Source organism: Agelaius phoeniceus, chromosome 8 (genome assembly GCF_051311805.1).
Source record: "Agelaius phoeniceus isolate bAgePho1 chromosome 8, bAgePho1.hap1, whole genome shotgun sequence".
Classification (NCBI taxonomy): domain Eukaryota; kingdom Metazoa; phylum Chordata; class Aves; order Passeriformes; family Icteridae; genus Agelaius; species Agelaius phoeniceus.
Genome location: NC_135272.1, coordinates 38,190,565 through 38,214,340, shown reverse-complemented (window position 1 = coordinate 38,214,340; position 23,776 = coordinate 38,190,565). Strand labels below are relative to the sequence as shown.

Below are 23,776 nucleotides of genomic sequence, written 5' to 3'. Positions count from 1 at the left end.
ATCACCTACATCATTCACCTGTTAGCAGAAAAGCCCGCGTAAGCAGTTTTACTGTAATTTGTGCCTCAGGGAATCATAAACTCATATTTCGGAGGTGTGCCAGGAACTAGAGAGTGACTGGGCCTGGCGCACGGGAGTTTTAACTATCAACTGTGTTGATAGTTACATAAAATGTGCTTCTAAATGCTCTTAATTCCAGTTGTATTTTAAAGGAAAAGCAATGCTTTTGGAAATTACCTGTGGTGAATAAAATATATGCTCTTGAATAGTACTGTTTCACTGTTTCACAGCAGTGTTATTTAGGGGTTTATTAAAAAAAGGATACCAAGAAAAATGGCAGCCATTGATTTCTCTGTGACATCCTTATTTGGTGTGAAATTTCAACAAAATTAACAAAATAAAGTATTTTTCTGGAAGCTGGATTTTTAATAACATTTTATTTTGCATAATAATACAAAATAGTATGCAACAAATATTTTTGTGTCATTATTGCCTTTTTATATTTGGCTCTTAGTTGCTTGTTTTGTTTCTGACAGTTGACAGTATTGATTTTGTGGTTAATACAAAAGAAACAGTTTGATAGAAAACTAGCCATATAAAAGTTATTTACAGACATATTTATCAGTTGTCTGAAAGGAGATGATTGTAATGCTTTATAGACTTCATACTGTTGTGATTTCAGGTGATTACCTAAGGGAGGCAAGTGGACAGCTTTGATTCAGTGTATAAGCTGCTGCTTTTTCACTCTAATATCAGGAGATTTTTTTTCCCCTGTACTTTAAGGGCAATGGAGTAAAAGACATAAGCATAACTTAAAACTTTGTGTTGTTTAAGTATTTTTGAAGATTCTGTATGTTCCTGTTTCAAGTACACCATACCTTTGGAATGTTAAGCTGCAGTGGGGCTTTAAAATACCAGCACTCAAAGTCTGCATTTTGTGTTCCATTTTATGTAGGGTTCTCTTCCATAGATCATGGTTCTGAATATAGTGAGGGAATTTCATTACTGAGCAGTCCATTTTCCACCTATATATTATTTAACTATTTGTGTAGTTTGTGTGTACACAATATCTTTGTATTCTTTAGTTTATTTCTCATCGCAACACTATGTTGTAATCATATATAAGGAAATAAGCTAATCTCATTTGAAAGCTTTTAAGTTTTAATTTTTGATTTCTGGCATGGATTATACTGTGCATATACTAAGATGGCACACATCAAAATCTAAAGATGCATAGATGGGTTCAGAGTATGTATAAAAAGCTGGTGTTGTATGTAATACATCCTGTTATATGTAACAAGCGACTTCACCTGACTGATCATGATTAAACACCTGTAAGAATGCTATGTACTAAACATAGTTGCTAGCTGCAGGAAGTGCTTCAAATCCTACAGTGATGAGAAATGCAACATTAGATGCTTTTGAGATTCAGAGATTTTTGAGATGCTTTAGGATCCATAGCCCTTCAGTAGTGAATAAGGTCTTTTTTGAGGTGAAGAGACAGCTTTGAATGGGGTTGAGGACATCCCTAAGGCAGGGAGATTGAATACATCAGTACACTGAGGGAATGTTGTCATCATGAAGTAATGCAAAACACTGCTTTTTGGTTTATGCAGTGAAATGTTGTATTCAAGACCTCAAGAACATTTTGGAGTGTTTTTAATTCCAGCTTGACTGAATGTTCCCTAGTAAGGGGTTGGAACACTTTGGGTGCACTCCTAGACCATGTCTTTGAGTAAATTTCATCCAAAAATCAGTCCATGTGCTTTGAGATCTCTCTGTGAATCAAGACACCATAAGTAGGGACAATTTGGAAAAATGCAGACTTTGAGTGCTGGTATTTTTGAATGTCCCTTCATTCAAAACTACACTCCTCATCTGATCTGAACTGCTCATGTAGACAGAGACTGAGAAGGCTGTTGTCTGAAACTGTCAAATTGAAGAAATTGAGTCAGGAATACACAATAACATTTGATGTTGTCCTGGTTTGCCTTACACTAGAAGCATCTTTGCATGTGAAATTTGCTACTTGCTTCTGAAGACAGATGTCTGTACTTCCTGGAAGCAAGCTTCTGTAGTAAAAAGCTGCTAACCATCTGTGATCTCCTGCAGGGTTGTAGACGTTAAAGAAAAGAAATTGTTCCAGAAAAAGGAAGGAAAGAGTGCATATAGCCAAGACAAAGGTATTCCAGGACATTTCCACTAAATGATAAGGTTAAGGTTCTAAAATCAGCTGCTCACTATGCAGCTTTCACTGATAAAGCTATACCTTTGCTTACCTTCCTTCTCTACTTCAAATTGGTTTTTTTTTTTTGCTACCTCTCTTCACATCTTCTTGGGTAAACCAATAAGAATTCTTTTGGCAATATGTTGTCAACATAGTTTTCCCAAGACCAATCCGGAGGAGAAAATTCAAAACCCAGATGGTCTATTTCTACTAAGTGCTTGGGATTAGAGGGGTATGAAGGATGGCAAGGTTATTGTCAAAGCCTGAACTAGTAGAACTTTGAGGTTCAAACTTAGTTACAAAAGGAGTGAGAATAAATAAAAATTTCCTCAAGATATAGTTAGATTTTTTTGCCTGTTTCTCTGAAGCAGGAAATACAGCATCTGCCTTTCATTTTTCAAACACTTAATACTGTGTCATATTTCTTAATTAATATTCCTCTGATAACTTTTACTGCAGTAAGAATTATATACTGCCCAGTATGTTGCTTTATTAACCTAGAATACTCTCTTATATATTAATCAGCAGAATGCATGATGCTTATTGCTGAAATGCATAACTTAGCATTTCAGTAAGTAAATGTAAACACAGTATTTACAGTAAACACAGTAAGATTATTACATTACAAACTACTGCTCATTGTCATGGTTTAGGAATGGTATTCCCCAATATAGTGCTGATGCTGAGAGTCTTCAAACTATGCTCGCTCGTTCCTTCTTCCCCTCCTCCTGTGGCAGGCTGAAGAGAAGAATATAGCATGTGTTTCTTGGAAGGGTGTTCAGGGCAATAAATCCAATGATAAAACATGGAGGGAGACACATTCTTACAGGAGCAAGCAAAATGGATTATGTGCACAAGATTTGACACTGCTTATTCATAATCTGAGTTTGTGCAGTCAGTTAATAACCTGATCTCTGAATTCCATTTCTGCAAATTACATATTTCTCCATGCTCCTCCACTAAACATATAAAAGTATAAATTGTATTATGAAATGTTAGATATAGGGTTGCTTTTTAATGTTGTAGTTTAGGAATGGTACTCCCTCTGTGACTCTTCAACTCACTCTCACTCCCCCTATGGCAGGCTGGAGAGGAGAACTGGAGACACATAAGTGTTAAGACCAATTTACTGGAAACAGCAATGGGATAAGAAAAAATACCAGTAACTGTAACAATAATAATAAAAGTATGCAAAAGAGACAGAGTGATTAATATGCAAAATTCTCATTAATCCTAACTACTACAACCAGAAGCAGCCCCTTCCTCCCACCTCAACAATGGTGAGGTAGTAAAGAATAACCTCTGGGTCCTGGCCATGTGCCTTCTGGCCACTGCAAAAATTAACCTGGTCCTGGCCAGAACCAGGATGCTTATCCCTTAAAGTTAGCAACTGTATTCTAGGCTGAAGTGTTATTTTTTATTAATTAGTAATTATTACTAATTAGTAATAATTAAGTCTTAGTAATTACTAATTACTAATTTTAAGTGTTTTACCGGTTTGGAGTTTTTTAAATTGTTAACAACAAACAGGATTTTACCATTTGTTAATGAACTTTTATTTTAGAAATGGAAAGCAAATGAAATTTTCTGCAGTGATTTATATATTAAGAGTTACTGAAGTAACTACACAAAACAAACATAGTAAAATTTTGTGTGTAGGTCCTGAATTCATGATCTCTAAAGTAGAATAATTTTTGATGTAATGCAATGCAACAAACATGGCAACTTCTTCTTCATAGTTATGACCTGTTTTGCTTTTCTTTGATCCCTGATACAATAGTAACTTAAAACATCTTAAACCAAACATTTTTTTCTAAATTTCTGTTGCAAGCTCTTGTGATTCTTTTAGTTTGTCTTGAGTTGTCTTGGGATTTAGTTGAGGAGCTCAGGGTGGGTGGTTAGGGTTTTTTTCCTAGAGTTTTCATGGTTTTTAAAAGAATAAATTTATTGGGGAAAAATAAAAAAAAGGAAAGCATCTCTGTGGAAAACTCTGAATGATCTAAAATCAAGATAATGGGATACTTGAATTGAAATATTTTGAGGTGTATATATTAGATTGTTTAATTTCTGGGTATCACAAACAGCACTTAATGTCAAATTTTCAATCTCATTTAATCACAAAGTCATAGCTGCTCTAAGTCTTGAAAGTTTTTCATTTAACTACTATTTGTAAACACACCAAATATTTTTCCTTAATGTCATCAAACCACACTGGGTTACACTTATGTGACTGTCAAACATGAACCATAAGGAAAGAGAAGGGACAGATGTACAGAGCTTGAGAAAAAATAGAAAAACAATCAGTTGCATCCTGTAATAATTTTGCTCTCTATTGACTTTCCGAAGAAAAAGAAAGTCAGTAGAAACCTGAGAAGATCATTTTTGAACCATGCCTTAATGTAAAAACCACGTGTCCTAATTTTTTTTAAAGTATGGTGAGACTTTTTCAGAACTAACTGCTTAAGAAACAAGTACTTAGTTAGACAAGCATGGCTTTTGCATGAAATATGAAAACAAGTGAAAACAAACATGAAAACAAACATTAAGAAAGAGAGGTAGGCCTAGCTGTGTGTAAAAGAAGTAACTAGGAGATTTTTGCACTAAACATGCTGTAGCTGGCACTTTAGTAGCCTAAAAGTCTTTAAGATACATTGTTTGGTACATTTCTCCTTGTAGAATCATATATTAATAAAAGTCCAGTTGTAGCGAGCATACCTCTCGCAAATGAATTTAACACTTACTTGTAGGTTAGAACCCAGAACAGTGAAGTTACAACTCTGCCAGCCCAAGCTGACTAAAGGTGAGGTACCACATAAGCACCACTGTGACACTATGGTGGGTGGGATTTTAATAAACATTTATATTGTAAAACTCCATTTGTGGCTCTGCAAGACTATACCAATGCTAGTATTTAATAGTATACAAGAACCTAACCATGTAAATGTGTATTGATACAATGTAGACACTAATTTTATCGTAAGACATGTATACTTATTTTTAGTAAGTGCAGCAAATGACAAAACACTAAGCAAAACATGCCTTAAATCACAAGAGTTCAGTTTCTATAACAGCTGACAGAACTTACACCTGCATAATAAAGACAGAATTCAGTAATGATTACAGCTGTTGCTTGCTGTTGAATTGTATAAGGTAGAATTTAGAAACACTAGCTGAGGTATAGCCCTATTGAGGCACATGCAGTGCAAAACGAAAGAAGGGGAGACATCTTGGGTTGGAGATTCTGGAAGAAAAATACTGGGATTGAGAATACAAGCACAAGAAGGTGGCAATTGAGATTTTCGTATGACATTCATGTGACAAACAATGAGGCTCTTTACAACATGAATAGCTGAAGCTCATTTTTCCATGGAAGTAACAAGACTTGTACTAGGTCAGACCAAAGATCCATTTGACATAGTATCCAGTTTATGGTAGTGCAACAAAGAATGTTCAGGAAATGGTTCCAGGTCATTTACCAAAAAAGTAGTGATTTTATAGATTTTTTTCTAAATTTTTTCTACCCTCCAAAAATTTTTCAATTTATAAGTTTCCTGAGCTGGAGGTGATGCCTTTGTGTTTAATAATGCTTCATAAATGTCTCTTCCATTAACTTGACTGGTTGCTTTTTGAATATGTTGGGAACCACAGCTTAGTTTCTACAGTATAAAGAACCACTCCAGGTTGCTTCTTTTTAATCAGACATCTGATAATTTCATTTGTGGTCCCTACTAGTTGAATTCAAACAGGCACATTGAAGCATAACATCTTTGAGGCAATCATCCTCTTTGGGTCTAAGATTTGATTAAAAAAAGGTGTTGATATCCAAATAGCAATTTCTTTTCCAAGCTGAATAATCATCTTTGAGTACTTCCTGCAATGTCTTAGCTTTGTGTCAAAGAATCAGAATCATAAAGTCGCTCGTGTTCTTGCAAAAAGATAAGAGTATAACTTCTATGGTCTTTTTGTGTGATTTTCTGTTGCCCTTTTTTAAAATTCCTCTGAACACCAAAGTGAAAATTTTCATGTATTATCTATGATAACAGGATGTGGGATGTAATGGTCAACTCAAAGCTCATCTTTGTATGTATTTATTTCTCTGCACCCCTTTTCCATGCCATTTTACATTTTATTTGTCCTGAGCTTCTCTGGAATTCTTTCAGCCCCATAACTATTGGCATCAAATTTTCCTACTTCAGTATTCCTCTCCTTTTTAAAATCTTTGATGAGTATCTGGAACAAGAGTCCCAACATACAAGCCTTTGAGAATCTATGGGTGACCCCACCAATTAAAAAACATTTTCTTAAGGTTATGTGGAAGGAAAATGTGTGCTTCTTTAAGGATATCTGGTCATGAACCTTTTCAGTGCAGAAATGGAGGAAGCCATAAACAAGAACATGAAAGACCTGACTGACAAATGGTAAGGGAGTCAGGGATGACACACAAATCAGTCGTACTAACTGATGAGGAATGTTTATTTCAGTACGATTATCTGATCAAAGGTCTTGTCAAGTGAGATAACAAAAAAAGGTGGAAAGCCATAAACAAAATATGGAGACACACACTTGACAGTCAAAGATAACAGTGATAAAGACAAGAAACAAACTGTCTCTCAATAAACTGCAGGCAAACTGGGACTTTGCACCTGATAAGATGCAAATGTGAGGGTACATAATGTTGGAAATGGATCTGTGGAGCTATTCAAACTAATGAAGGAATGTGCAGGGGAAGTGCATCTGGAGGAACAGAGGAGAAAATAAAGAATGGACCATTAAATGGACCAGTCAATGTTAAAAAGGGCAGTAGGTACACTTGTCTGACTGAGCCCAATCTCACTCTCCCATGTGTATGTGTGTTGTAAGGATAAAGTGGTAACTGTGAGGGTTATGAGTGGATTTGGTACCAAGGTTACATTTGGGAATGTAAAGTGCCCACTGGTGCTGCTGGTGTTGGGGAGGTCTCGTTATCTGGTACTGGAGTGGTTGGAGGTCTTAGCTGCTAGCTGCTGAGGTGGGTACAGTGAGTGCATGTCCTGAAAATCTTCTACTGGGAGAGGCTGCTGTGGGTGAGGTGAGTGATGGGTTCAGCACCAGTAGCTGGAGCGTGACCACATGTCACATCTTGTGTGTGTGGTGCTGGATTATCTTCTCCATAGTGGGTGTGCGTTTCTCATTTCCTGGCAAAATTCAAGCTGGACTTACCAATGAGTAGGAGACATCAGGTCATCAGACAGGCAGGGATCCATTCTGTCATCCATGGCAACCTGTGAGTGCGGAGTTTCCTGTGGGATATGTGAGTGCAATATGTTTGCAGGAAGCATCAAGCTGAACCAGCCTGGAAATAGGCACTCCTGAGGCAGGTAAGGAGGCTGGGATCTGGCCAGCAGTACTGGGTGAATGTGCTTGGGCATGTGCTTGGGCATCCAGGGAGTCTTGTGCGTGCCTGCACTAGTGACCTTTTGTCTCTGCCAGCCCAGGAGGAGGAGAGGACATGGCTGCCTGTGCTCTGTGCTGGAGCTGAGGGTGAGTCCTGATTGCAGGTGCTGTTGAAGACTGTGCACCACAAACAGGAAGGCAGCAGCAGCCACGTCACTCTGCCTGGCAGGTACCCTGCATCCCCAGGCACCAGTGTGCCTCCAATGGCAGGGCAGGACAAGAAGGGCCCTGGTGCTCCAAGGAATGATAGACCTTTCTAGCACCCTTTAACAATTTTCAGCCATAAAATAACTTTTCCCTCTATGGTAGCTTATTTTATTTAAAGCTTTTTTCATGAGGAGCCTTGTGGAATGTTTTCAGAAATCCAAATAACTTGAAAATCAGCTGTATGCCCTCATTTTCATGTCTTCTGGCTCCTTGAGAAGTCTTCGGTAGTTCTCTGAGCTTGACTTCTCTTTACAAAAATTATACTTTTCCAATATATCACAAAAATCTGTCTGCATTAAATCTGTCTGCATTATTGTAGTTTTCAGTATTTGCAACATTCATAGGCATGGTCAGCAGTTTTATGGATTTTCATTGGAAGTATTTAAAAAAAATTGTGAAAATGCTTATCACCTTCAAGTCTATATGTGCATAGAAGACTTAAGGAAAATATCCTATTAACTCTACATATTCTTTTCCTCCTCTTGGCCGTTAGACAAATGATTCTTTTTGGCATCCTTTTTTGCAATTAATAGTCAAACTCTTTTTTGGCCTGCCTTACTGTTCTTTCACACTTAACATGCCAAATTTTGTGATCCTTTATAATTTACTCACTTGAACACAATTGTTCCCTATTTTGGTAGGTTATAGGAATATAGGTATATTACTCCTTGTTTGTAGCTACTGCCCTTTTCATTCTATCTAGTCCTGGCAACTTCCTTCTGCCATATCCCAGGCCCTTCAGAGAAACATGAATATACAAAGATGATCTGCTCTGTCTCAAAGTGGTCTCCTTACATAGCCTTCTATCTATCTGAATAGCTGTCTTGTAGTTTTTAGCACTATTCTAACATTTTGAATGCTTTTTAGCAAGTTTTCTCCTTTATTTTAATGTATTTTTTAAAGTTGTTCCTTGGTTCTGGTAGTCAGAACCAAGTAAAAAGTTACTTCTCCTGGAGGATATAAATACTATATTATACAAACTGTGTAGTATAGACACAATATAGACATTGTATAAGCTCTGTATTATATATATTATTTATATATATAATATGTGATACTTAGGTATCTTAGATATTTATTTGTAGAACAGGGTATACTACCTGTATTACCTATGTTTTTTATTGTTGAGATTCCAATATTCATTCTTGAAGGTAGGCTGTTGTTGTGGTTTGACACTGGCCCAATGCCAGGCACCCATGAGGCCATGCCAAACAATACAGATATATATAGATACATTTCTCAGCACAAGGGGTACAGAAGAACACTGAAGAATAACTGAAGCTTCCTCAAGCATGCTACTAAAGCTCTGATGATCAAATCCGGTCATGCCCTGCTACCTTTAGGTTGCCATGCCTTATCAGAATGAGCCAGAAGACATTAATACACTTCCTTCCTTCTTACAAAACTGTCCTATGCTGCATTTCTCATGTTTGACTCAGTCTTTGACACAAGATCTTTCTTCTGCAGGTGAGATTGTCTGAATTGTTTTCCTAGTCAACATCACTGAGATTAAATAAGAATTTCTTAGCAAAGGACATCAACCCTTTTCTACATCAGGTATTTACTTGAGGTCCATTTCCTGGAACACAAACAGGCATCTTGGGTAGCTAGGCTAGGTAAGTGGCCTAGTGGTTAGGGAGACAAGGTTAAGAAGGAGCTCTCAATAAATTTGTAGACTACGAGCAGTGCACAGAATCATAAACCTCTGCCCAAGTTTATGATTATAAATCAGAATCATAAACCTCTGCCCACTCTGATAAACTAGGATGAAAGGAAGCAAGTACTCATTTGAAAATATAATACTTAAAAGTATAAATTCTAACAATTCTATATATGGGGGGGGGGGGGAGGAGTGATTCCCCCCAGTATTTCCACTACTAGCAGACAAAACTACATCAGACAAAACTACATATGTGAAATTCAGTAATTATTGGAGTGATTGGCCTGAACTGAGACCGCTAGGAGGATAGATAAGGTCGTAAATATGCCTGATTTAATTTTCTTGAAACTAGCCAAGGCAGCTACCTCTACAAGACCTGATGATGCACACACCATGTATGTAAGAGGCACGTACCCTCACTAATGCACAGATGATTGGTTTACATTTCCATACAAGCAGAGCAACAACTTCCATGATCTATGGACATTAATTTACTCATCAAGAAATGAGCCATGTGCTTTTGAGGTCTTAAGCCAATTTTAGGAAGGATACCTTTATTTGCAAGCCTTGGAAAGTAACTTTTCCTCCAATGCTCATGTCTGAAAATACAAGTAAGGGCTGATAGGTGCACTTCTGTAATTTCAAAATGCTTTGTCTTAGAAAATGCTCTGTTGTCTTGGACTTAGTGACAACAGATAATAACATAATGACATCTGCATGTAGTGGCCTTTTGCTGTAGTGATGATTTGTGCTGTCACGACTGTAAAAGAATCTCAGCAATTGGACTAATTGCTCGTAAGTGGCCTTTGTCCCATTTAGATAAAACGCATGGAGGAGGATGGCAACTGAAGGAAAGTTTATGACCAGAAATTACGTATTTCTCAGTATTGAGGGTGTTTTTTGACTGAATCATGAAAATGCCCCAACCCAGGACCAACACACTTCCCCCGTCAGGGACAGACGGACGGCTGTCGGTGAGCACGAAAGAACGCTTCACCCTCCTCCAGCCCCGGGAGCTCGTGCCGGCTGCTGGGCAGGAGACTGCTGCCCGAGGGCGGCCCAGCCGGCCCGGCGCTCAGCACGGGCCGCACGGACAGCTCCGCCAAGGGAGGCGCTTCCCGGCGGGGCTCGGGCGGGCGGCGAGCGGCTCCAGGGCCGGCCGGCCGGCCGCTTCCCACCAGCGGCCAGCACCTCCGGGCTCTGCGCAGGGCACGGGCACAGATACCCGGCTGCGGTCAGCAGTGGTTGGTGCGGGAGGATGGAAACCGCCCTGCCAGGTACGGCTCGCCGGGTCCGGCCTCGCTCGCTCTCCCCAGATGCCGAAGTTGCCTCCGGGCCCACGCGAAGTCGGCGACGCGCGACCCGTCCCGGCACCCCTCGCCGGCCCTCGGCGCGGCCGCTCCGCCCGCACCCCCCCTCCTCGCGACCCGGGCACCGGCACCGCCCCCGCGGGTCGGCGCAGGCGTCGCCGCGGAGCCGGCGGGACGGGAGGGTGGGCGTGGGGTGCGGGTGGTGCTGCGGGCGGCCGCGGCTGAGCGGAGCGGGAGGCTGCCCGGCCGCCGCCGCCGCCTCTCATGCCTTCACGGCAACAAAGAACGCGCTGAGCAGCGGGGGAAGGCGCCGGGCCCCTGGCTGTGCCCTGGCAGTGCCGGCGTGGAGGGCATCGAGAGACGATGGCGAGGAAGGGCGAAGCCTCCGCACATCTCTACGGTGAGCGCGGGGCACGGCGGGGCGAGCGCCGGTGCTGGGGCGGGGGCGGTCGGCGCCTGTACTGCCCTCCGGCCTGTTTACAGCGTAGATCCGCCCGGCCGAACAGCGGCGGCCAGAGGCAGACGGAGTTTGTGCCCCTTGGCGAATGTGGGGGCGCGGTGGCCGCAGGGTCCCCCGTGTTGGCGGTAGACCCCGGGACGCCGGAGCGCCTGGCTCGGCCTGGAGCAAAGCAGGACGATCGGTTCAGGGAAAGAGCCGGTGGGCGCAGAGATGGGGGCGGGCAGACCTGGAGCTTCCGCCGCCGCCCTAGCCGCGGGAGCAGGTGCGCTGTGGCCGCTTTGTCCGCGTTCTGGGGCAGAGAGGGGCCGGGCGGCAGGTGCACACGCCGGGCCGGGCCGGGCCGAGCTGAGCCGACTCGAGTGTGGGATGCCTGAAGCGCTGTGCGGGGCCGGGGGCCGGGGGGTGCCCGGAGCGGTGTGCGGGGGCGGAGCCCGTTGAGCGGTGGTACCTGTGGGCTGCCGGTGTTCGCGGCGCGTGCGGCGGGAGCTTCCCGCTGGTCCTGCTGACCGGCGCCGCGGGAAGGTCACCGGGGGCAGAACTGGGTGTTTGGGCCCTGCTTTAATTGCTCCTTGGAAGGCCATGTATTTGCGATGAGGGGCACAGGGTTTGCGGAGCTGCTTAGCTTGTTTGAAGGTGTTGCTACAAAGCTGATTTCCTCTTCCAATGTGCGTGATATTTCCGTGGCAAAACAAACGAGCAGAATGAGCAAACCCCCTTAGGACTGGTCTGCTGCTCCAGGAGCCCCGAAGGCCTCCAGCAATGAGCCGAATTGCGCAAAAGCATAGACATGGCTTGGTAAAGCAGCCTTTGCCTCGGTACCATTAGGCATGCTGATTTACATCTTGGAAAAATCTGTTTTTTAATTCACTGACATGGTGTGAACCTTGATCTGACTAAACGAAAATCCATGGCTTGCCTTCCTTTGGAAAGGGCAATAGGAAAAAAAGCCTTTAGGGAGGGAAGACAAGCCACAAACTAAGGTGAAATAAAAATTGGTGAGTCTGAAATAATTTAACTTCTGAGAGAATAATTTTCTACTCCTATGGAATTCAAATGGTTTTGCAGATTACTGCAGTGAGAGTGTAGGCCTAAGATCATAGATACTCAGCACTGATGGCAGAAAGAGTGGAAGTATTATTCTGGAAGAAGAGCGAGAACACAGTATTCAGAAAGGGAAAAATAGCTTTTGAATAGAGTTCAATAAGTACTATGTATGCTTCCTCATTTGCTATTTGTAAACAAGAACCCTCTAATAAAGTCATGATGAGTGATACCAAGTGTTTTACTGTCGTTATACAGTAATCTTTTAAACTTCATTTTGAAAGCATGTTACATGGGTAAGAAAGGGTGAATCTTTTTATTCACCTTTAGGGAGGAAGGCAGCATTCTGAAGAATTGGAGAATTTTGTCTATTTGACCTGTTTCGTCAGTGGGTTTACTTCCTTTAAGTTCATTTACATGTATGGGTGTTAATAGTGGTAATGTTTATTGTGTTACTACATTTGCAGAAATCCTGAGCAATTACTCTGCTCTTGTTGGGAAGCAAGGTTCTTTCCCTTATTAGATCCCATTATGTTGAGGACTTATAAAACGGAAAGTGGAGCATTTTCAAATTGAGCATATGTAATATAGATTTCCTTTTAAATTAGATTGCTGTAATAGTTATTCTCTTGACTTTGTTGTCTTTGTCTGCAGCTAGTTATTTATTAGCCTGCAGGTATATTTTTCAGAGGAATAGATGTCCTAAACTTCTTTCCTTGGAATCTCAAGGATTCCTCACAGCATTTATAAATGACAAAGGCAAATACTTCTCAAAGTTTTTTAACTTGTGTCATCAGTCTGATTCTTTAGAAGAGATTAGTCAAGTGCATGGTTTAGGAGTGGGGTTTTGTTTTTTAAGGGAAGCAGTACTTTTCTTTAATGTGACTGCAGTATTAAATGCTGTCATGTGACTGTTGAAATGAATGTTGAAATTATTTTTTACTTCATTGTAGAATCAGTGATTGTCCCATAAACAATTTACTGTAGCAGTGAAGTGCAGTTCAGTTTTACCTTACAAATGGACACTGAAGGCCAAAGCGATGATCTTTAACAAAAACTTTTATCACTGTTTTAAGAAACATTGAGAAGGCCCAATTTATTATTTACAACTCAAATTCATCTAGTTTTTTTTATATCTGTGTTTTTACATCTTCTCTAGGAAGAACTACTTACCCATGATTTTTTTTTGCCAGTAATGGATGCAACTGAAACTTGAATTTATAATTGTGATTTCCTAGTTACTTCTGTGATCATGTTTCTCCCAAGAAAGGAGAAACATGATCACAGGTTTCTCCTAAGAAGAATTCTATTTTTTATGTTTCCAAGCTAGGGAAGTTCTGTTTCACTTGGGACAGCTTTTGAGGAACTGTGACACTATCAAGATGTCATTTTTGTCACTTGGCCTGCATTTACCATTCTTAATTTCCTCCATTTATGTATGTGTACCACCCAGGAAGGGCATCCTCAAACTGAAGAAAATGGGCTATTTAGCCACAGCAGTGTCGTACTATATGGAAGCTATTGGCTGTGACACTACTGCAGATAAAACTTCCCTAGCTTCTGCTGGTAAATCCTTGTGCGTGTGTATGTAATTAATTTTGCCTTCTGAGGTTCAAATTTCATACCAGTGGGGTAGGTTCATATCAAAAGTGAAACTCAATTTAACACTTCATTAATATTTTAATATACTTAGAAGTGTTGGAAGTAGTGAAATGCAGATTCAGCTTATACCTTTCTTCTCTGACATAAGTTTGGTCCACTTCATTTAGGCTTTGTTGTGCATGTTTTAGGTGGGATAAATCATTTACTCTTTGAGTAGATCTGCTAAACCTAGTTACAGAGCTTCAGCCATACCTGATTTTGCCAGCATCCTAGTTTTACATAAAATGATTCACTGTGGAATAAACCTGGGAGGCTGGGCAGAATTTTAAGAATTTTAAACACTTTGTTATATGTTCCCTGTTGTTTTTTACTGCAGACAGATCTTTCTGAGTGAAAACTTTCTCTCTCAGCATGCTGCTTCATTTTTTGTCTGGTTCTGCTGTAATGTCCTCTGCACCATCCTTGTCCCAGGAGTTACAGCCACTAGTTCAGTATCCATGTGAGAACCAGTAATGAGTGATGTTTGTATTGAAACCAGTGCTATTCAGTATGTACATCAACAAAATAAATGAGATCAAGTGCACCCTCAGCACAGGCTGCAAATGACACCAAGGTGAGTGGTTCAGTTGATACACTAGAAGGAAGGGATGCCATTCGGGGTGGGGGCCATGGGGCATGACAAGCTTGAGGATCTGCAAGCTGCTTGAAGTCAAGCAAGGCCAAGTGCAAGGTCCTACACCTGGGTCAGGTGATCCCCATTATCAGCACAAGCTGGAGGATGAATGATTTGAGAGCAATGCTGCAGAAGAAGGACTTGGGATACTGGTGGATGAAAAATTGCCTGTGGACTGTCAACGTGCACCTGCAACCCAGAAAGCCAGTGGTGTCCTGGGCTGCATGAAAGAAGTGGTACACCAGGTTGAGGGAGGTAATTCTGCCCCTCTACTCCACTCTGGTGAGACCCCACCTTTGGACCCTGAAGGTGCTGCATCTGTCTCCAGCATTCCCAACACAAGCAAGGCAGGGATCTTGGAGCAGGTCCATAGGAGGGCCACAAAGATGGTTAACAGGCTGGACCACCTCTCTTATGAGGAAAGGTCAAAAGAGATTGTTCAGCTTTTTGATATGTACAATGGGGGTTTGTGAGAAAGATGGAGAAAGAGTTTATATCTTTTTTTAACCCCTCTTTTTTTGGTTTTTTTTTTTCCTTTTTGTTTCCCCCAAGTTTTCTATTGACACGACAAGGGGCAATGGTTTTTAACTGAAAGAGGATTTTGGTTGGATGTAAGGAAGAAATTTTTTGTTCCAAGGGTGATTAGGTGCTAAACAGGTTGCCTAGAGAAGCTGTGGCTGCACCATCACTGGAAGTGTCTAAGGCCAGGTTGAAAGGGACTCTGAGTAACCTAGTCAAGTGGAAGGTGTCCATTCCCATGACATAGGGTTGGAATGAGATGAGCTTCAAGGTCTCTGCCAACCCACACCATTTTATGGTTTTGTGAAAATATGAAAAGTACTCCATACCAGAGATGGTTTAGTCAGTAAGTGAATAGGCAATAAAACTGGTAGGATTTAGGTAATACAATTTTTCCTCACCTAGTGGTCTAGCACTTTTTCGTATTTCTTGAGCCAAATTAATTACTGCATTTTCAAGTCCAATTAAGATTCTAGAGTATCTGAAAGTGTCCAGGTTCTACATTTGCTATCCTTTAGCACTTCAGTGTTGTGCATCTTTTAGCTTATTGACTTAAGCTGAGCCATTCTTGGTAGTATTGGCTCAGCCATGAACAAGGACGATACAATCAGAACACCTATAATCAAGGAGATTAATGGAACTGTTCTGCATAGTTATATTCTATTGAGTGGGTTATGTATAACAGTCACTGGACATTATCTAGAAAGAGTTTAATAAGCTAGGTTTCTTGTTGACTAATTAAACTTGGTTATATTTTTTAACAAGCAGGATACTAATACATAGTTGAGGGGAAATTCTCTCTACTACCATCCCAAGCCTGTATAGTGTATTATCATCCAATCTTGCATCTCTGCTTCTCAAAGTCTCTCCTGTTCTACTAGGCCTGTATTTCTCTACACTGTATCCTTTTATAGAGTCATAAATATCTCATTCTGCACGGGTTAAGTAGTTGTTACTGTTACGTAATAAGCAAAAATAAAATAAATTTGCCATAATCATCTGGTCAGAAGAAAAAATGCTGTTAGACTTAAACACACAGAAATGTGGAGATGATTTAGTAAATTCAGTAACTGATCTTCACTTGGATATGAGAAAATCTGTTTGTTCTGCATTCACTCCTGAAGTGTAAAGGCACGTCACATTCACAGTTGCTTAACTGTATTTATTTGAGTTTTCTGTTGCTAGTATCCGACTCAGAGGCAGTCAGATTTACAAAATCTGCTAATGTGATTCCTTAACATCTGAATATTATGTCAGGGAGTCTGACATAACATTATTGTCTAATAATCTAATAAAATAATACAGAAGCATCTAGGAATAGTGTAATTACGTTAATTTAGGACTATTAAAGCACATAAACGTAAGAGCTTTCCTGTGAGGTTAGGAACAAGGTGTATTTTATGGAATAATACTCTGATTTGTTTAATATCGGAAGATAAATACCCAAATTTGTTAACAACCTTACTTTGTTACAGTGAAGGTAAGGAAAATGTGATGGCTGTGCACTGTGCAACATATAAGTAAACCTGGATGTTTAGATTTCCATATATGGAACTTGTACTGAATCATTTGGGACTTTGAAGAAGGTGTTTCAGTCAGAGGTTGAGGAAACAGTGAAGAAGTACCCAAGAAATCTTGGAAGAAGGCTAACAGAAGAGCCTTTCAAAGTTCTTTTCAACTTTATTTTCTGTGAGCACTTACTTGGGAGGTGGTGTGATACACAGGACTCAAAGTCCATGAAGATGGTGTGGGAAAGTGGTGACAAATCTAATAGGTTACTGTGGGGGGTTTAAGAGTTTATTATAAAACTGTGTTTTGTTTTTGCTAGGGTGACAGGAAACAAATGCCTGCCTGTTAGAGTTAAGTGCACATCTTTGATATCTAAGTATTCTTAGGCTAAAGATCCCAACAGTGACTGAGTATAATTTTGGTTAAAAGACTTGTGCAACTTAAACTTTATGTGAATGCTTCTGCTTTTTTTTTTTTTTTTTCCTTTTCATATTGTCAGTCTAAATTTGTTGGTACCAAGCTTTTATGGTACTGGATTTCCAGTCTCTGGAATTCACTTCTCTCCAGGTATAGATATAAATAGCTTCATACCTGCCATTCCAAATAATAGAGCTGCAATCCATATGAAGCATCAAGAGTTTTTATTACATTAATCTGCTGCGGCACTTTGCAGCATCTGAGATGCTATAAGCACCGAGAAATAAAAGTAGCCAGGAGGGCATCTCTCTCTCTTGTGGGATAATCCCACAGAGTCTACTGCTGATGTAGAAATTCAGTGCTGTCCACATGCCAATACAAATTATAGACAACTTTTCATGGGCAGAGATGGGATACATCTGACTGTTCCTTCTAACTAAGGGATATTTGCATTTTTCCAGCCTCATTCCACATAAATGAAATCATCCTTTCCCTCCTAGATTGTGCTGAAGAGAGCTGTACAAGTGACTGTACGCTTTGAAGGTACTGTGTTGAGCAGTCACTTTGAAGTCAAAGGTCTTCTGTTTTACTAAAACCTGGAATGATGCCTTTGATTGACCTCTGACATCTGCCAAGAAAAAGAAGTTTTGCCTAGAATGATCCTCTCCGTAAAAAGGACCACTTATTAAGGTTCCCCAAAGATGTTTGGCGGGTTACTTCTTCAGCAGGAAATCCCATGCTTGTACCTCCTTTAAACCAATAGGTATCTGTTAAAATAGATGATTTAGTGTGTACTTCTGATGTGGTAAGAGTGGGAACTCATTTGTACTTTAGGAGTATGTTTCACCAGAAAGAGGAGCTCTAACATGACTGGGCTGGGATACCACATAATTATCTCTTCTGTACAGCTGATTGTATATGGAAGAAAGTGAGTATCTATTGCATGCAGATCATCTACACTTGTACAAGCTGATGTGCTTGAAATTTGGTAGCTGAGTAAGTGTCCTTTATAATCAGTGTACTTTGAAATAAATGAATATGTGGAATAATAACTCTGGTATTTATTATATAAGATTATTTTAGTGGATATTACATTAAAATGAACTGGGTTTTTTCATCATTGATATTTTTCTATAAGAGTCATAACTTCCTGGATATGATCAGGTTGCTAAAAACTAGCTAAGTGTAGCAAAATACAATATTTATTTTTAGATTCCCCCCACCCCCCCGGCAGAATGATAAATAATTCCTATGCTGTGTTGCTTTATTCTGTCAGACAAAAGGCAATAAGCTGTATCTGTGAATGCGCCTTTTTCTTGGTTTCAGTACAATGCAATATCTGTGCTAGCATCTAAGCAACTGCTATAAACAGGGAAGTGATGTGCCCGGTGACCAATACTCTTGAACTCTTATAATATTTTCCCCCATATGTAATTTAAAGATTTGTGTAGGATTTGTGAGATAATAGAGTTTTTTCACATGTATATATATGTCTGCGGGTGTATTTAAGTAAATATGTATATAATATGTACATATATATTGCTAACAGATTTATTATAACCAGGAATGCATAATTTCATTTGGAAAGCAAGTAACATAATGTTATATTATATTGTATTTGTAGTTATGCAGTTCATGCAGAGCAAACCCTTTCTGATTTATGCTGATAGCCTTTTCACAAATGACTAAGTGTTGCGGCAAGAGCCATGTAACAAGCAGTCCACAAACTTGAGATTAGGCACCATTTTGGGCTCCAGTCTGAGGGAAAACAACCATCTTGGCAGCTGTCTGGAAGCTTATTTTGGAATTGTAGAGAGGATAAGAAAGAGAACTCAGCTACTGGGAAGTTGGCTTTTTCTTCCAATCCTTTTATAATGAAAGGTTTTCCTTTCAACTGGGGGAATCAAAAATCTGTAGGTAGTGAATGAGTGGTTTAGGATACTGACAAGCAGAATAGGAAGAGAAATCAGTGAAAGTTTCTTAACAAAGTGAAAGTAACCCCAAATCAAGTGAATCTGTGCGTGGACATGGAAAACAAATTAACAAGTGCACTAGAATTCTGAGTCAATGACAATCGATGAAGTTGTATAGTACGCCTGGAAATGTGGCTCTGCAAGCAGAAAAAAATAATCCCCCCCCAACTGCCAAGAGCTTTTTTCCAAGACTTTTCCCTGTTATGTACACTGTAACCACTGCCAGAATAAGATATATGAGAAATCCTAAAAATGTTGTTTATTTATGTTCTTCTCCCTCAAAAGTATAAGAAAAATATAGTAAGAAAGGATGGCATGGTAAAGGAACAGTGTGGGGAAGTGTTTCTTTTTTTCCTCGCAGAGTGACTCTTGGGGGATGTGGATGGTCAATTAATGTATATTTGGTCACCTGTTTTTTGACTTGTTTTAAGCTGTTGGGTCAGTTCAGTTAGTGGGATCAGTTAATGATAATATTGCATTCAACGTGGGAATTAAAGTTTGTTAGATTTGACTAGTCCTTAGGGGCTTGCACTAAAATGTGTCATCTCTAACGATTTTTCTGTCATACTTTAAGGCAAAGTATCATAGTTTTATGTCTGTACCAAAGATTATCTTTAAAAGGCATCCTGCAGTGAATTTGCTTTAAAGTATTGAATTTGCCTGTATTAATTTTGCCTTTAAAATAATAAGTTGTAGTTGCGCAACCAAACTAGGGCAACTGAATGACAATGGTCCTTAATACAGACTGCTCTGCATTTTGAAAGATTCTCCTGTTTATGGGTAACATTCTGCTTGTAGACTGCATAATAAATGAAACTGAAAGAGGAAGTAGCTTCTGTTCTCACTGTGTGACCCTAGAGCCTTTCTGGAGCATTTGTGGAAGGGCAGGATTGTAGTCTGTATAGCTGTGCTTTTTTTGACCTTTCAAACAAGCTTGCACTGTCTTGGCCTGTCTGCTCTTCCTCTCACCCAGACCTGATGAGCACTTGCAAACTGTTGGAATAGCTGGGCACTATCTTAAAACATGTTTTCCTGATGTTAGGGCATTTTAACTTTGATATCAGTCATGCTTAGTGTAATAAAGGAGAAAGCCATATGTGTTTGCTTTCCCTTGCTATGGTCTTGTACATGATTTCCACTTACAGGGAAGTGGAGTAAGCTGGGATTGGTTTACTTTTCACCCATGTCCTTACCTTTTCTTTTTCAAAGATAGATGAAAGCTGAATATTTGATTAGAAGATTAAATTATGTGCTTATGTTTTTCTGGGCTATGTTTATATTTGATGACAGCTACATATTACCATTGTCTTTCTCTGCTGCTTTAGCTGCACTACAGAAGCTGTGGTAAGTTATGTTGTGGTTACTCACAGCTTCTTCCTGACCATTTGACACAATCCCTCAACCTAATGCTGCTAATGTTACTAATGTAGATGCTTCTAAATAATTGTGAGGTTGCATCCCTACAAGGGTAAAGAAAGTTTATGCAAATTATTAGTATAGATGTCCAGTTCTTGTACTATAGCTGTTGTCATTACAGGCATCAATTTTGACATTATCTATGCATCTGGCATCTGGAATATCTGCTTTGTGTTTCATTATTGTCTGTCTTTCTCTCTGTTCTATCAATCTGTCTTCTTGTTACAAAATGCAGTTTTAGTTTATCGCATGCTTCTTCATTGTTGTCCTCTGTTTTAGAGGAACTTTATGGTTTTCCTATTCTCACTCTATTGGTTTCAATTCTACATCAAAATAAATATGAGCAAAAAGCAAGGAATCTGAAGCTTTTTGTGTTATATTTGCAGTGTATTTCACCATTGAAACTTTTTTTTTAAAGGTAATTGCAGATTGCCAAAATATAATCTTATTTAGAGCACAAGATTTCTCTCAGGAGGAGTTTGTACTTGACTTGCAGCTGTGAGTCCTCTGTAATGCATGACAGACCCCTGAAGGAAACCTGCCATTTTCTTTGGCAACATCTCAGTAGTGATAAACATTGATCAAGAAGTTGTTGGAGGTGATTTTGTTCATTTGTTTTGCAGCTTTCATAGAACTAGGCAGAAAGTAGTTTGCAGCAGATATTCTACACAGCTGAAAGTTTGGAAATCTTATCCAAATCTTCTGCTGAGTTAACATGCTGAATCTGTAATAAAAGAAATATTCTGACCATAAGAAAATATTCCATGGGAACTACTGAGTAAGAAGAGTTGCCATGTACTATCACATTACAAAAGATAAGGAGATGTTTATTTGGTAAAGGAAGCCTCTTACTTGTTTGGTTTTAATACTTGTGTATTGCTCAAGATGGGAGACTTGCAGAATGTGTGAGAAGTTGTTCATGCTTCAGGACCATTTCCCAGTAGCACTCAAAGCAATTGAAAATGTAATTGTATTGATATTGTGACAAAATGTCAGAATATCCCAGAAATAATAGGTCTTAATACTTAATGCAAGCTGTGGTTCGCTTGATGTATTTATTCCTGGTGATGCACTGTGCCAAACAATTGAAACACTTCTATTCTGGGAATACCAGTAGGATGGAATGTGCACTGTGGAATAGTTTTTTTGTTTGAATTCTCTAGTGGGTGGGAAGTATTTGAAGAGTGGGGGGCCAATCCACTGCCATCTTTTTTTTTTCCCTTAAATCTGAATGATGGCTTTTATATGTTCTGTGAAGACACATAGCTGCTTCAGTGTTCCAGCACAAGTCGCTTAACAAAGTAGGGCTTAGCAGGGTAGGTATCCAAATCACAGTGAGGGAAACGGGGACTTATTTTATGTCTTGGCATAAAATAATCAGGAAACACATAGTTAAGAGTGTTTTGCAAGACTATAGAGTCACTGGCAAACTAATTTATTTTTCAGATTTTTAGGACAGTAATCCACAAGTCAAGCATTTTTTTGCTTCTTTTCCTAGCCTGTAGTGAAGCAGGAAGAGAGACTGGGGATAATTTTTGGTATGTCAAAAAAAGCCTGGGATTAAAAAGCATTGGCTTCCATCCTTAGAATAGAATAGCAATTTGGAACAGCCTTCTGGCATGTGAGACTAGAAAGTCAGTCTTCTGTGTCCTAGTATTCCCAACTTGTCCCATTTAATCTATATTAATCCTTTCAGGTTTTATAGAAGCTTTGATTAGGTTTAGTGATTGAGATCTCTCACAAAAGGTACTCCAAGAAGAAAACCATATGTTAATCTTCATTTTGTCTATTAATAATAGGAAAATACATAGTTGTGTTTCAGGTAATTTTCTTTCGGTCAAGTTCCTTATTGCATTTCTTAAAACATTCAGGATATATATCTACTGTTATCTCACTCTGCATTTTACCAGTACATGCTCATTATCTTTAGGGTTCTTTGTTGTTAGCATTCAGGAATAATTTCATTAGTGTATTATCCAGAAATCAAGATCAAGTAATAACTTATTGTCACTATCCAATTCTCATTTAATCAAGATCAAGTAATAACTTATTGTCACTATCAAATTCTCTTTTATGCACAGTTTACTACATAGTTTACAGTTATCGTTTGACTTAAAGGGATTCAATGGATGGGAGTGTACTGTTAACTAGAAAATGCTTAGGTGCATTAAAAGAAATTATTGCTGATGGTTAAGATTCAAGAAACAACTCTTTGTATGTCATAATATTAATTGTATCTTGAAAACATGCTAGGATTTGAACTTCTTTCAGTTCACACTTCTTAATTACAAAATTGCTGTGCTTTAGATTCAAAATTTTGATTCAGAAATTGACTTTTTGAATAGTTTCTTCAATTTTGCAGCTGTCAGGATAACCAAAGTCCCATTTTAACTCAATGCTTTTTGATTGCCTACTAAATACAACTTGTGGTGGACCTGTCTTCAGTGAAGGACATATAGATAATTTGCTGCTGTTCCTGGATACCTGATCAGTCTTATAAACTCTCCTGCACTTATGCTACAGATTGTTCTTCGATTTACCCTTCTGCATCATCTTGTTCCTGTTTCCCTTGCTTACCTGGTTGTTTCCATTTCTACTTGCTTTCTATTTTCTATTTTTTTTTTTTACTTCCTTTTTTCCCCTCCATAGGATTTTTTATTCCACTTAATCATTAATCAAGCCCCGTTAATCACAGTTTAGATGGACTTCCAGTATTGTGCCTTTTAAGCTGAAGAACAAATATTGCTATCACTGCATTGACAGGGAAGGAAGTCTGGGATGTCAAAAACATTAGCATTCTAAAACATTTGATCAGCCCTATTTTAATACCCAACCAACCAAAAAGCCAGCACCAAACAAAAAACCCCCACAATCCTGCCATCCTGGAAGTAGCACTCATAAAAAAAAGAAACACTGCTATTGCTCAGACCACATATTTTCTTAGCAATAACATGTCTTGTTTAGGTGATTGGGAAGTCTGAATGGGCAAACATTCAGAAGAGCTCTACTGCTGTAAAAATCTCAACAGAGTGGTTCCTGTATGAGGATGCTCTGGCTAAGAGGCCAAGGAAAATCTTGAATAAGTTGGTTTTGGGTTTTTTGGTTTTGTTGTTTGGGTTTTTGTGTGGTTTTTTATTTGTTTGTTTTGATTTGTTTTTTCTGAGAGCTCTTTAACATAAAATTAGTACTCTGAGATTGGAAACCAAGCTTCTCCCACCAGGCAAGTGTATCTGTCGATCAGTCCTGTTTTCCCCTTGGCTTACTGACACTGATCTTAACTTTTAAATACCGTCCGTGTGGTTTGCTTTAACAGGACCCCATATATCTGC

General features: G+C 39.4%; 1 protein-coding gene across 3 annotated transcripts in view; it reads left to right on the top strand.

Annotated features, from left to right (window-relative positions):
* Positions 1–10,512: 10,512 nt before the first annotated feature.
* SLC44A5 (solute carrier family 44 member 5) overlaps positions 10,513–23,776 on the top strand; it is a 71,016-nt gene continuing 57,752 nt past the window's right edge. The window contains exon 1 of one of the 3 annotated variants that reach the window (XM_077182670.1): positions 10,513–10,804. In XM_077182670.1, the coding sequence (XP_077038785.1) occupies positions 10,786–10,804 (19 nt within the window). In that variant the 5' untranslated portion in view covers positions 10,513–10,785. Of the gene's footprint in view, positions 10,805–10,995; positions 11,238–11,292; positions 11,560–23,776 lie in introns of those variants that run through there. The other 2 variants (XM_054638404.2, XM_077182669.1) reach the window with 2 other exon arrangements.